Source organism: Arachis ipaensis, chromosome B9 (genome assembly GCF_059453495.1).
Source record: "Arachis ipaensis isolate K30076 ecotype BB chromosome B9, ASM5945349v1, whole genome shotgun sequence".
In the NCBI taxonomy this organism is placed as follows: Eukaryota; Viridiplantae; Streptophyta; class Magnoliopsida; order Fabales; family Fabaceae; genus Arachis; species Arachis ipaensis.
Window position 1 is genome coordinate 137,704,899 of NC_142444.1, and position 14,494 is coordinate 137,719,392.

Here is a 14,494-nt window from a genome sequence, read left to right on the forward strand (position 1 = left end):
CATGCCATTATAATTAGTTACTCTAATTTGAAAATTATTAAATTTTAGTAGTAAATTAGTAATTATTAATGATTTGACTAATAGTCTGTTATATTTTTGTAGAGTTTATGGATGTTGACATGTGACCATCCACTGTCTCTGGATCGATACCATTCTAATGTGGAGAAACATTTACGGTTTATCAGTTTTTATCATGCTTTTCAGATTGGAATAATTCAATGCCAGAAAGCACTGGTAAATGCTTTAGTCGAAAGGTGGCACCCAGACACACACACCTTTTACCTTCCGATTGTGAGTGTTCAATGACACTGGAGGATGTAGCTGTTATTCTTGGTCTCTCGACGAATGGTCTTCCAGTGACAGGAATCACGTTGAGCAGTTTTGAAGCCTTAGAGGGTGAGTGTTTTCACCAGTTTGGGTTTGCATCGACAAAGTCCGACTGTAGAGGAAGCTGCATAAAATTGACGTGGCTTCGGGATTTAAAAGAACGTTTACAGTTGATTGACGAAAACAGTGTTCAGAGGTACGTGAAGTGCGACGTCTGCCACATTCGGAGCCATTGCCCCGTCACCTTCATCTTCATCTCCGTCTAGAGCAACAACTTCGTAATTGCTTTCAAACTCTTCCTCACTATCACTATTGTAATCTTCCCGTTCAATATTTCGGGCGGCTTCAGATTGTTCGAATTCAATGTACAACTCAATGACCGATATCTGAGCGTGAGTTTCAATATACATTGAAAATATCTCTTGCATACTTGCTTCGTCGATTACATATTTGGTTTGAAATTGAACGAATCCACCAAATACCAGTATGGGATATCTATATAAAATACATGATATTTTTCTTGACATCTCAGAATTTATTTTCTCACAAATCACACATTTTAGCTCTTCAAATGAGATTGTGAATGGAATAATAATATCTAACGGATTCTTGCAACTAAATTTCATTCCTTCAGATGTTTGTAATAAAATATGACCCAAATAATATACTTTTAACGGAATTCTATCATCCATTTCTCACACTCTCATAAATATGAACTTCACTATCAGATTTTTTAAGTTCATACGAAATAAGAGAGATGCAGGAGTTGGGGGAAGAAGAAGAACAAACAGAACAAGAAGAAGGAGATCTGAAAAGTTGCATCCGAGTTCTACACGCACACACCCACATATATATATGTTTAAATCGGACCTACCGATTAGTATTGTCCGAATTAAAAAAATATTAAGCAAACAACCCGAACCATCCGAGTTCAATTTCACAAAACAAAAAAGAATATATACAGCTCGAACGGTCCGATTAGCTCCGGCCAAATTCAAATTCTCCCTCCAACCAACTCGGACTGTCCGATTGGTGGTCAACTATTTTTAGAACAAAGAAATCGGATGGTCCGATTTCTCCTTGCCATTGTTCAAAAAAACCTGTCCCACACCGATGTCTAATATCTGTGTTCTCGATAACCAAGCACAACTCACACACTAGTAGCATTTCGAACAAAATGAACCTATTTTTTAATAATTTAATTATCTTATAATAAAATTTATTAAAAATGATTGATATTAACCATTCATAATATTTTTTATTTAAACTTTTCAAAGGTTTTTTATTTGTTATACTTTATATATAATATTTATGATTTAAACTAATCATTTATTCATTAGATTGATCTTTTTAAAAATGATAAATAAAAATTAAATTTTTTTTACCAACGAATTATAGTTCAAGTGGCAGAATCTTTGTATACTCATCTAAGAGATCACAAGTTTGAATCTCCTTATCTTTAGTAAAAAAAAAAAAATTTATTAATTTATTTATTATTTCTAATAAGTAATAATAGATTATTTATAAAAATAAAAATTTAAATATAATCAATTTTATATAAAATTATAATTAAAAATTATTAATAAATTAATATATTTAATTAAATTATTATTTAATAAATTTTAACTATAAATTTTACATAACATAACTACAAATCAATTTTCACTATTTTATATATAGCGAATTAACATTCACCTCACACCGTAAAGATAGAAATGATAGTGGAAGAAAAAAAAAACAAAAGCAAAAGGATTTTTGTCCCACGTAGGCCGTAGCCATGATTAATGAACGTTAATCCTCACTAGTCATCAGTCATAACCCAAAATTGTGGGACCACAAATAACAATAAAAAAAAACCCCAAGGTAATTAGATTACCACGTGGCACTCATTAATTGGTGAGAACAACTTTGTACCATGCTTTTCGTTGTAGACTAGTGTGGCTCTTGCATACCCATCACCCACTAATAACGCTTTAAATTTGTTATAAAAAAAAAAACAAAAAACGAAGTTGAAAATTAACTAGCCGTTGGAACTGAGACTCTGAGAGTCCCTACTATTCTCTATCACTGCGCCCAAAGAAGAAGAAAGTGTTAAGCTTTGTTTTTACAATCTTCACCCTAATTTGTTCAGACAACAAAATCAAATTCAATTTCTCCTTTTTTATTATTTTTTGATTCTGAGGCAGAGAATGAAGGGGGTGAAAGGAAAATTGCTGAAGAAGCTGAAATCAATCAAGCCAATTGAGTCTCTGAGGCATGATCGAATTCTTCAGGTGAAAGCATCAGATGGGTACGTTGATTTTCTCCAAAAGATTCCAACTTTCAACCTAAGTTCCCCTTTTCTTTCCCGAGAAAATGTTCCCAAGAAGGTCGTGGTTGTCCAGAAAAAGGTGCATCAGGAAGAACAACCAGAGGTAATTGATGTGTCAGAGCTCATGAAAGACCTAAAAGATGATGATGATGATGAAGAAATAGATTTGGATAATTACAATGACAACAAAGAGAACATTGGACCATGCTCGTTGAAATCAAATCACCAATTTGGACACAAGGGAATTTCTGAGAATGGGTTCAGAGAAGAAACAGAGCGAAAACAGAGCAAAAAGCAGAGTAGGGTTTTGGTGGATTCAAGATCACCTGAGCCAAGATCTGATTTTGATGGAAAAAACCAAACTCCATTGTCTGAGATTGATGTCACGTCGTTCCGGAGGCCGGACTTGAATTCTGGCAGCTTGTTCGACCCAAATCTACTAGCAGCATTTGAGGAGGCCGTGAGGGAATATGTTAGGATGACAGAGGAACAGAGGAGAGCCAGAGCCGAAGCAGAGCTCTTAGAGAAATCATGCAACATTGTGGAAGAAATTAGTAATTGCAATTGCGACAGCGATGGCAATGGTGATGGCGATGATCCTTTGTTGTGCTTTGAAAAGAAGTGTCCACCGGGAGGCGAAAGCTGTGTGATCTTCTACACAACAACTCTAAGGGGAATCCGGAAGACATTCGAGGACTGCGAAAAGATCCGGTTCCTTCTCGAGAGCTTCAAGGTTCTGTACTTTGAGAGGGACATATCAATGCACAAGGAGTTCAAAGAAGAGCTTTGGGAAACTTTGGGTGGCAAAATTGTGCCACCAAGGCTCTTTGTTAAAGGAAGGCACATTGGTGGAGCAGAAGAAGTTGTGACATTGCATGAACAAGGGAAATTGAAGCAAATCTTTGAAGGAATCCCTAAAGATTGTTCCAATGGTCCATGTGATGGATGTAGTGGAATAAGGTTTGTGCTTTGCTTCATTTGCAATGGAAGCCACAAAATCATTGAAGAACATGGAGAGAAGATTCAGTGCTCTAAGTGTAATGAGAATGGCTTGATTACATGCCCCTATTGCTCCTCTTAGTTTGTAAGAATATCAGTTCACAATTTGTACTCTATCTTTGAGTAATAGTTTCTGTATGTAACTGGATTTGAGGGAAGTTGTTTGTTTTTTTTTTTTTTTGGGATCATTCTTTCATTATTTGTTTCAATGCTGGTGATTTGGCACCTTAATGGCTATTTGTTCTGGTTCTTGGAACAAATCTGAAATAGTTCAAATTTCAGATTCAGTGTGCTTTACAATGTATCTATATCTATATCTACATACCATTAATAAAAAGGGCTTTTACATTACAAGTTGAAAGGTATACATATTCTTAAGAGTAATAACTAATAACTCCTTATTAGACAAAATTTTACTATACTGAATTTACATATTAAAAATGTTGGACTCAATATTACTTATCCAAAAATCAGGCATTTATAAGTATTTGATTATCTGATAGTATAAATTACTTTGTTTGTTCACTTTTCTGTTATATAACATTTTCTTAATAACCAATATGGAATTAAGAGTGAAATAAGGTTACACATTAAAGTAGTCAAGGAAACAGAACAGTTACACATTGAATATCAGTTACCAACATTAAAAGTTGTTACCTAGTCCAAAATTTGCAACATTGCATCTCTGATTCAGCATGTTCTGATAATTAATTTTCAGTTTCAGTTTCATGGCATTACCACAGATGAATTCCCAAATTGTGTTGAAATTAGTAAGGACACTAATTCATATAACGCAGTAACAGTTGCAGATTAAATGAAAGAATTAAATCCTTCTAATATTAAAACATACACACGGTTAGAGTTCCATATGGTTTAATTTGCATGCATACTTTTCTAACTTACCTATCTCTTTCTTTTGTTCCTCAAAATTGTGTCACATTCTCTGATCTGAGAAGTTGAAGATGATGCTGCTGAAGCACCAAAAAGGTTTTGTTCTGTCATTTTCAGCATTGCTGCTTCTTTTAGCAATGAATTGTCACTGTTCTTCTGCTCATACTCAATTCATAGTTGGAGATTCAGCAGGTTGGGTTATTCCACCCTATCCAACCTACTACACCAATTGGTCTCACAACCATTTCTTTAGAGTTGGTGATTCTCTAGGTACAAAATTAAATTGCCATGTCAAATTGATGTTCTTCAATTTTGGAGGACTATATATATTTAGTGCTTTCTTTTTTGCTTTGATATGTTATTTCTATCTAATCTTAACAGGACCACTATTATATCAGTAATTCTTTTCTTATTTGTATCTTTGAATCTTTTTTTTTTTTTTGCTTTTTTGCCTCATCAAGAAGACAATACAAGGTATGAAAGAAAGTAACTATTATTGTTGAATATATATGCTTTTATTGTTTATTTGTGTCATTTGAATGCTTAAAAGCTGCAAGATTTTATTATTATATTTTGTTCTTTAGCATATATGATATATTTGACATCATATGGTTCCCAAAATAATAATAATAATAATAATAATTGTATTTTATATTTGATAAATGACAAACAATTTTTGTTTTCCAAATTAAGAAGTTTACAAGTTAGTTGATCGTAAATAGTTAATTTTTGGGTATTTTTGAACACAAGTTGAATTGATTTATACCCCTTAAGAAACTAACACCATAATAGATTATACAGAATCAAATCAAATATATCTAAAGCACCACAAAAAAATTTGGATGTAAAAGTATATAGGTTAAAAGATTATTGTTGTTGAGCAGATTTCATTTTCAACCCAAAACCGGAATCATCCCAATGATGAACAAAGGTTTGGGCTATCCCAATAGTATTAACCAAAACATGTAAACTACTTTTGTCACCCTTTATAACATATATATTTGAATTACTATATCAATTTACATAGCAAAACAGGTATTATTGTACACTATACTTTTAGAAATAACAATAATATTTAGGTTTAATTACTCTGCTGGTCTCTATAGTTTCGCAAAATTTTCAATTAGGTCCCTATATTTTTTTTTCTTTTAATTGAGTCCTTGCACTAATTTTTTTTTTAATTGGGTCCCTACATTTTTTTTTCTTTTATTTAGGTCCCTGTACCAATTCTTTTTTTTTAGTTGAGTCCCTATAAAATTAAGCCAATTACTACTAAGAGGAACTTAATTAAAAAAAAAATTAGTACAGGGACCCAATTAAAAAGAAAAAAAAGTATAGAGACCTAATTGAAAATTTCATAAAACTATAAGGACCAACGGAGTAATTAAACCTAATATTTATACCACTTTTTATCTAATTTTTTTATATATTTCTTTTTATGATATAAAAGAAAAGCTTTACATTCGCTTCTTATTGATTACTTCTAATATCAAAAGTAGCAATTATAAAAGGATAAAAATTCACATGCATTTGTCTTTATATAAAGTTGATAATTAATAATTGATAGATAATAATAATTTAGTTAAATCTGTTAAATCATCTAACGATTTTCGACTATTAACTTTGTATAAAGACAATTGCATATAAATTTTTATTGTATACAAAAGGTTGAAATGTTCATAAAAGTAGCACATATAACTTGATATAAAAATAATCGCTAAGAATTATTAGATAATTTAATATACTTAATTAAAAATTTAATTATTCTATTAGTCTTTATAATTTTATCAAATTTGTAATTAGGTTCTTATATTTTTTTTTCAATTGAATTTATATATTATTTTTAATTTTATAATTAAATTTTTATTATTTTATTTGTGTAAAAAATATTTTTTTTTATTTTTAATATTTTGATAGAAAAAAGATTTAATTACAAAATTAAAAGCTATATCGACGGAAATTGAAAGAGAAACACGAATAGAACTTAATGAAAAGATTATTTGAGAAATTTTGGTGGTGCAAATATCGTAACTCATGATTTATGAATGTTTATTGGGTACGCAGTATTCAACTTCGACCCAAAATTCTACAACTTAATGGAGGTATCAGAGTACGAGTACGAGCACTGCACATCCATGGAGCCTCTCAAAGTGTTCAACAGCAGCCCAGCAATCATCCAACTCAACCAGAATGCTTCCTTCTTCTTCGTTTGCACCATCGCCAACTACTGTTGTCTTGGCCAGAAGCTCGCCGTTTCCGTCCACCAAAGGACTCATAACAACAAACCTCCGTCTTCATCGCCGTCGCCGTCGCCATCGCCATTGCCTTCTCATGCACCACCACCTCCCACGCCGCCACTGCCACCGCCACCGTCAGCAAGTAATTCTAATGGTTCTGCTGGCAATCCTCCTCCTTCTTCAAATAAGAAAAATAATGCAGTGGCATTTGGGACTAGTTTCAGTGTTCATCTGCTTCCACTCTTGCTCTTAGGGTTTTGGATGTTCTAGGTTATTTATTTTTAGGGTTTTATATTTCATTCTGTTTTCTTAATTAGTAGTCTTTTAATATTGAGTTTGATGATTTAATTATTATTAGGGGTTTGTTTGCATTGGATTTTGTCGCTTGCTTTATAATGTTATGTTTTTCAGGGCATATATTTAGTATTGTTTAATTTGTGCTTGAATTATCATGCTATACGTATACTCACTTTATTATTTTTAGGTTTAATTACTCTGTTGGTCCTTATAGTTTTATGAAATTTTAAATTAGATCCCTATACTTTTTTTCTTTTCAATTAGGTCCCTATATATTATTATTTTTTTTCACTTAAATCCCTAACGTGACAAAAACGTCTAAAATAACAGAATATTCTTTTAAAAAAACAAATATTCTCTTTTTTTGGGATAGCAAGACACTCTTATATTTTTTAAATTCCAAAAAAACCCTTCTCACTTCCACACTCACATATCCTTAGCCCTAACTTCTTCATCAAGCTCTCTCCGGATCTGCCGCACGGTGCCCTCTCGCCGCGCCTCCTCCTCTCGGCGTCCCTATCGTCCCTTGTATTCTACTCATCCCTTGTATTTCGCCGTGCCTCTGTCCCTCTCTCCCTCGCCGCGTCTCACCTACGTGCCTCCGTGCCTCCGTTCTTCCATGCTTCCCTCGCCTCGCCGCGCCGTGCCTCCGTCCCTCCTCACCACACCGCCGCTCCGTCCCTCGCGCCTAGTTTCGCTATCTCGCGCCTGCTCCCATGGCTTCCATTTCAGACAGAGCCTAGGACTAGGTTGGATGCAGGGACTTGGGGGTTGGCCTTGGTTATTGCATTTCAGACAGAGCCCAGGACCAGGTATGATATTAGTTTTCACTTTTCAGCATCATGATTGTAAAGAAATTTGAGTCTGTCTTCAATTGCATATGTTTTACTTCATGATTACTTGAATACTTGTTTATTGTTTGTTTCTATTTAGGGTTTGATGATCAGTATTCAATAACATAATTCATAACATGATTGTACTAGTGATTTGTTTTCAATGCTTGATTCTCTTTCGGGATGACCTTATTGCTTGGCCCTCCACCTCCAGGAAGTGGCAAAACAACACTATTGTTGGCTCTGACAGGGAGACTTGACCATTCTCTCAAGGTTTTGAATCTCTAGCCTTTTTTCTTGTCATTTTTTTAACTAATTTTCTCTATATAATAATTGGTGTTTGAAAGTGGCATCTGCATGCCATGCCATATTGAATCTTTCAAGCATTGCTGCATTAATTTGTCATAGCATTTTTTTGTCTGCTAATATATAGTACCACAAAGGAATTAATTATGAATGAGGTGGAATGAAACTCAATAGTTGATAGTTTCTATTTAATATACTGTTCCTTACGTTGATTCATTGTTTAGATACAAGCTTATAAAAAAATTTTAGTCCCTCTAAAAGATTTTTTCTTTTTAACTATCCATTTATGCTCTTATTTTGTGTATTGGATCTGGCTTTCAAGTACTGATGATAGTTAGAGTTACTGATTTGGGATATTTGTATATGTTATTTTTCAATTTGGAGTTTAATTATCTTAATGTTCCATACAGAGAGATCCACAAGCGCATCTGTGTTGCTTGGAGTGATCCTTCACTTGTGGAATCTCTAACTGAGCCTACGTGGTCCCCTGATGGTATATAAATTTGGCATCTTCTTTAATCTCTAAACGAAGATATTTTCTTAATATCATCAAGTTATGATTTCATTAGACATTGACGCATGATTCTTATTGCTTTAGGTTATTTTAATATGCAGGTGAGCTTTTTTTCATCACAGATAGGAAAAATGGTTTCTGGAATATTTATAGATGGATAATTTTCATTATCTTATTATTGTGCCTTTCTCAACTTCCATATATACTTCTACCTTTCTCAACTTCCATATATCAGGCAAGCTATCTTGTGCTTCTTATTGACAACAGGAAGTCATATATACTAGTTCTTATTTACAGAATTTATTGAAGTTGGATGCTTTAAGTGGGAGGAATGGTGCTGGTTCTCAGCCAATGCCAAGAGCTAAACAGACACTATCAAGAGTAGCTGTGACAAGAACGTTATCAGAGAAATATTCTGATTTCAGCTTGCCAACCTTACAATATTCTAAGGAGCAATCTAAATCATGTGAAATCTGCAGACGATTTGAGACTTTTTAAATCCAAGATTATGTGAGAAGCTTGAGGCAAAAAGAAATGGACTTTATATGCCTCATTGTTTTACATTGTTTTATTTAATTCAGAGTAGAAATAGCAACATTTTGTATGCCTTATATGTTAGAAAACGAGCGAAAGCATAATAAAAAGTATATTTTTAAGATTTTGTTTATGAGTTATATAATATTTTATTTATGGATATTAATTTTTTATTATTATGAAATTTTAATAAAAAAATTATTTGTTTAACATAATGAATCATTGATTAGGGATTATAGGAATATTTTTTATTGAATATTTATAGTTTCACCGAATTTTCAATTAAATCCTTATATTTTTTTTCTTTTCAATTAGGTCCCTAAGGGTATAAAAGTAATTTCACAATTTACTAACATTTTTTTGACGTTTAACGTTAATAGGGACTAAATTGAAAAAAAAATTAACGTATAGGGACCTGATTAAAAGGAAAAAAAGTATAGGGACCTAATTGAAAATTTCGCGAAACTATAGGGACCAACAGAGTAATTAAACCTTATTTTTATATTTTGTTATTTTTTTTTTACTGTTTGATTATGTATGTAAAATATTTCATGTGATTTTCGGTAATTTTTTAGGAGAGATATTCTTATCATATGAATTTTATTAAAAATCTAGGATTCTGTTATAGTTATTTTCAAGTAAATTAACATTTATGTTCATGAAAGATTAGAATATTACTAATATATTTACCCATAAATAAAATTAATACGAAGAATATGTTAGGAAATCATTAGAATTTATTTTTTCGTCATTAATATTTAAAAATATAGATTAAAATATATTGTTAAATTACTAAATTAATTAAAAAAATTAAGTTTACGGTCAAAAATAATAACAAAGAATAATAAATTTTGATAATTTTTAAATATTTTTTAATTATTATTTAAATATGTTTTTATTCATAGATAAATTTGTTAGTATTATAAATTTTTATGAGTAAAATTTGCAATTTACTCGTTATTTCCATTTTCTTATATAAAAGGGTGTTATATATAATCATATATGCATCCAACAGTTTAAGAGTTTAGAAAAGATGGTTTTGCGACAATTATCTCTGATATTAAATTTCGTTAGACAAAAAGAATATTTTTTTATTTTTAAGTTGAAAGTCAATAAACACTAGCATACATTATCCACTTTCAAGTATACAATTAAAGACCTTCTATATATTTATTTTCTTTTCTTCTTCATAGCATGTCTACTTTTGACTAATATGTATGATGTTACAAAATTTAAGAAAAACGTTTTTTTGTGTAAATTACTCAGCAATCATTTTTCAACGGGAATAAAGCTTATTGCTTAATAAAGGTAACGGTTGTGATACAAAGGTTATTGGGGTCATTTCGCACATGAACATAGGTGAAAAAAATGAGTTGAAAATTCATATTACGTGAAAAAAAAGTGAAAAAAATTATCGACAAAAGAGGATCAATTTTCAATTGAGGAATTATGTGATAGAAAGCAGATAAAGAAGGCTCATATTGATACTACGACTTGTATATTTCTTAATTCCTAACTAGCAAGACACCTGCGCTATGTGCGGATAACACAAATACAGTATATGATGAGATGAAGTGAATGCGTATTTGGTTTTTTATTTGGTGTTAAAAATCGAAGAGAATCATTATGATTTAAAAAATTATATGTAAATTCTAACACACTTAGAACCGATTTATATATAAAAAAAAGGGGATAGGTGAGGAAGTTAATATTATTTTGTTATCCTTAAGTAATGTTTTGATGATATGAATAATAGAAAAAAAATATATGGCATATATTTTGATGATTGTGTTGAGTAAGGTTTGATTTGTAGAAGATATGAATATGGAAAAATGAATTTAACGAAAGAATTTATGTTTTAAGCGAATGAATAATAGTTGTGAATTAATAATTAGTACGTACTAACACTACAACAAAAACGCCATTTAGCCGCAAAATATTTCGCGACGGTTTCATGAAACGCCGGAAGATAGGGCGCGGCAAAACGGATAACGGCGGTTTTAGTCAACCGCTGGAATAACCGCCGCAAAATGTGAATGGATTTTGCGGCGGTTATAATAACCGCCGCTAAATAGCAAATAAACGAAAGTAGCACTTGTTTTGCAGTGGTTCTAAATCGCCGCCAAATTTCAGTATTTTCATTCTCGAACCTTGAACCTGGAAGAAGGAAAAGCTTTAACAATGTCATGCTGCCACCAAGCCAAATGACTCTTCGATATATAGCTGTAATAATTATGTATATCATACGAACACATTTGATTGCAACACAATTTTTTGTTGTATACTTTATACCTGATCATAGTTATAAAAGGCACCTTATATATTGGGCAAAATGCACAATTAAACCAAATGGACGACCAAATTACACAATTCTACCAAATTAAAAAATATTACCAGGATATCCCAAAAGCACATTCTTATGTAATTCGAATTAGTCCCATTCGAATCAGTCCCATTCTTATGTAATTCTTATGCTTGCATGTAATCTTAGGGGAGTTCAAATTAGGGTGATTCAAATTATGCATGCTAGGACGTCCCTAGTAATTCAAATCAGTCTATTTCGAATTAATTTTGGACCATAGTAGATCGAATTAATTTACATCTATTTATATATGATCCAAGCGTATATAAAGAGTACATTTAATTATATCCATAATAAATTCAATAAAGAGTTTCAATAACGAATAAAAAAAATAATAATTATAAATATTTTTTATAAATTATTAAAAATCTAACATTTTCTAAAAATATTTATTAAGATTTAGAATTTAGTCTTTAATATTTAAAATTAGTGAAATATTTGCCAAAAACATTATATTTGTTAGTCAGTTAGCATTATTGAATTTATTAACCATGATAATATGCAGATCATTAATTGGTTTTATATAAAAATATTTTTATTCTATTTAGTATTTAATTTTGGTAAAATATTAATTAATTTTGAATTTTATTATTATGAATTTTTATATCTAAGAATATAGGTTAAGATTGTTATTAATAAAAATTTTAAATTTTTTATTTTAATAAATGCTCAACAAATCATTAAAATAAAAAAATTAAAATTTAAAATGATAATTTTGGTAAAATTATAAAATTTTTAATTTTTAATGATTTGTAGAAAATATTTTTAATTATTATTTTTAATAATTTATAGAAAATATTTATAATTATTATTTTTAAAAAATGCTTGATTTTTAATAATTTATAAAAAATATTTATAATTATTATTATTTTTATTTATTATATTTATTATGGATATTATTAAATATACTTTTATTATACTCTTTATATACTTTTGGACCATATATAAATTGATGTAACAATGATTTAAACATATGCAGTTTAAGATAATAGTGTTTATTTAACTAGATTATACCCAGATGGTTATTACTAAAGAAAACATTACAATATGTGGTAATACGCATTTTGCGGCGGTTTAAACAAAACCGCCGCAAAATGTAAAACAATAACTCACCAGGGGTACATATAGCGGCGGTTTTCGAAAAGACGCGCGAAATGCAAACCTGATTGAAATATAGCGGCGGTTCGAGAAAAACCGCCGCTAAATGTCGGCCTGATTGCAGCCCAACCCCTAACTGCTGCTATATGCGCCGCAGATTGTCGTTTCGCGGCGGTTTCACACAACCGCCGCAAAATAACCGTCGCTATCTTAAGAAATTGTTGTAGTGTAACAATTGAAATGAAATTTTGACAGTGCAAAAGATATAAAAAAGACCTAAGTTTGAGGTAATAGAAATACAAATAAAGAGTTAGAGTAAGATGACTAAAAATATGAGTTTTAATCCCTTGTATCTGATATCTCATGTGACAAGATTTCAAGTATTTAAAATTGAAAATTTTGATGTTCTCGATGGATGGATAAGATTGAGCCAAATATTAGAAAATTATACATTATGATATAAATTGCAATAAGAAAATAATGTTAGTGAAATGTAGCATTGTGATTGGCAATAAAGTCACAACAATGTGAACTAAGGAATAAATTATTTTTTATGAGTGAAAATTGAAGTATATACAAATTATGAAAGCTTTAAAGATCGAATACCTGATATTGAACGCATTGTCATATATTTTTAAAAACTTCAGGGTAGAAAATATTCTCGGTCTTATTTCTATTTTTATCATGAGCAATTAGAATTTTTAACCCTTTCTTATTTGTCACTCTTGAGATGGCAACATAAAGTTGGCCATGTACAAAAACATATTTTTCGAGTAGTAATCCCACGTGGTTCAAGGATTATCCTTGACTTTTGTTAATTGTCATTGAAGACCTTATCGACACAGTAGTTAAAATTTAACAATTTTTCCTCGATGACTTTTTTTCCAAGTCTTGTAATTATCAACCGCGTACCATTGCAAAGCCCTGATGAGGAGTTAAGTTTTAAAGTGGTCCCTGAAATTACACTCGAGCCTCATAGTAGTCCTGAACTTAATAGTCACTCATATTCGTCCCTGAAGTTTCACTCCAGGACTTAGATTCGTCCTTTTAGCACATTCTGTCCATCTGGCGAAAAAATGGCTAGCTAACGTGGATGAGTAAACTTTGTTGATTCAATTTGGTCCAAAATTGAAGTTAAAAACCCTAATACCCAAATTTGAAGATCTATCTGCAGTGCCTACTCTCTTCTCTTCTCGTCTCTTCGCTTGTATTCTCTTGTGTTGGCTTCTCCGTCTTCAAAGCTAGATCGTAATGGCTAGTGCGAGCAACGTAGTCGAAAGCTCGAACAACCCACGATTTTTTGGAAGCATTATGAGGAAAATGACCAGAAATAGAGATTCGCGTTTGCCAAAATGGTGTGTGTAACACTCTCACTACCAGAATGTCACGCTTCCGGCTGCGCCACTCTGATAGCAAGAAGTATTACGATTACTTTATATACTAAATATTAAAATAGGAGCCTGTGACTCGACACGTATCGCTGATTTCTTTGAAAACCAGAAATAAATACTTTATCTTAAGAAAAATACAAGCAGGCATAGATTCATCTGCAATACTTCTTACATAATATCTCATAATATAATATACATATAAAACATACAACTCCTATCCCTCTTACAAACTTGTAATAACAAAGATGAGGGAAGAAAATAATCTAATTAATACAACAACATATAAACCAAACGCAGTATAACTCTTCATAATGCTTCATCCGGTTCCTGAAAAGGTAAAACTGTAGGGGGTGAAAACCTAACCACATGGTCTCACCACGGAGTTTCAAAGTTG

At 31.3% G+C, this 14,494-nt stretch overlaps 1 protein-coding gene and 1 long non-coding RNA gene across 2 annotated transcripts; both read left to right on the forward strand.

Moving 5' to 3' along the window:
• The first annotated feature begins 2,417 nt into the window (after window positions 1–2,417).
• On the forward strand, window positions 2,418–3,998 carry LOC107616718 (uncharacterized). The gene has a single exon (XM_016318658.3). The coding sequence runs from the start codon at window positions 2,517–2,519 to the stop codon at window positions 3,717–3,719; it is 1,203 nt and encodes a 400-aa protein (XP_016174144.1). The 5' UTR covers window positions 2,418–2,516; the 3' UTR covers window positions 3,720–3,998.
• Window positions 3,999–7,478: 3,480 nt separating this feature from the next.
• On the forward strand, window positions 7,479–9,389 carry LOC107617009 (uncharacterized). The gene is made up of 4 exons (XR_002353186.2): window positions 7,479–7,874; window positions 8,110–8,168; window positions 8,612–8,694; window positions 9,013–9,389. It is a non-coding gene; the product is annotated as an uncharacterized LOC107617009 (long non-coding RNA).
• Window positions 9,390–14,494: the final 5,105 nt, after the last annotated feature.

Bases quoted from the DNA above. Each gene is read 5' to 3' on its own strand.
- LOC107616718 (XM_016318658.3), top strand. From the start codon at position 2,517: ATGAAGGGGGTGAAAGGAAAATTGCTGAAGAAGCTGAAATCAATCAAG.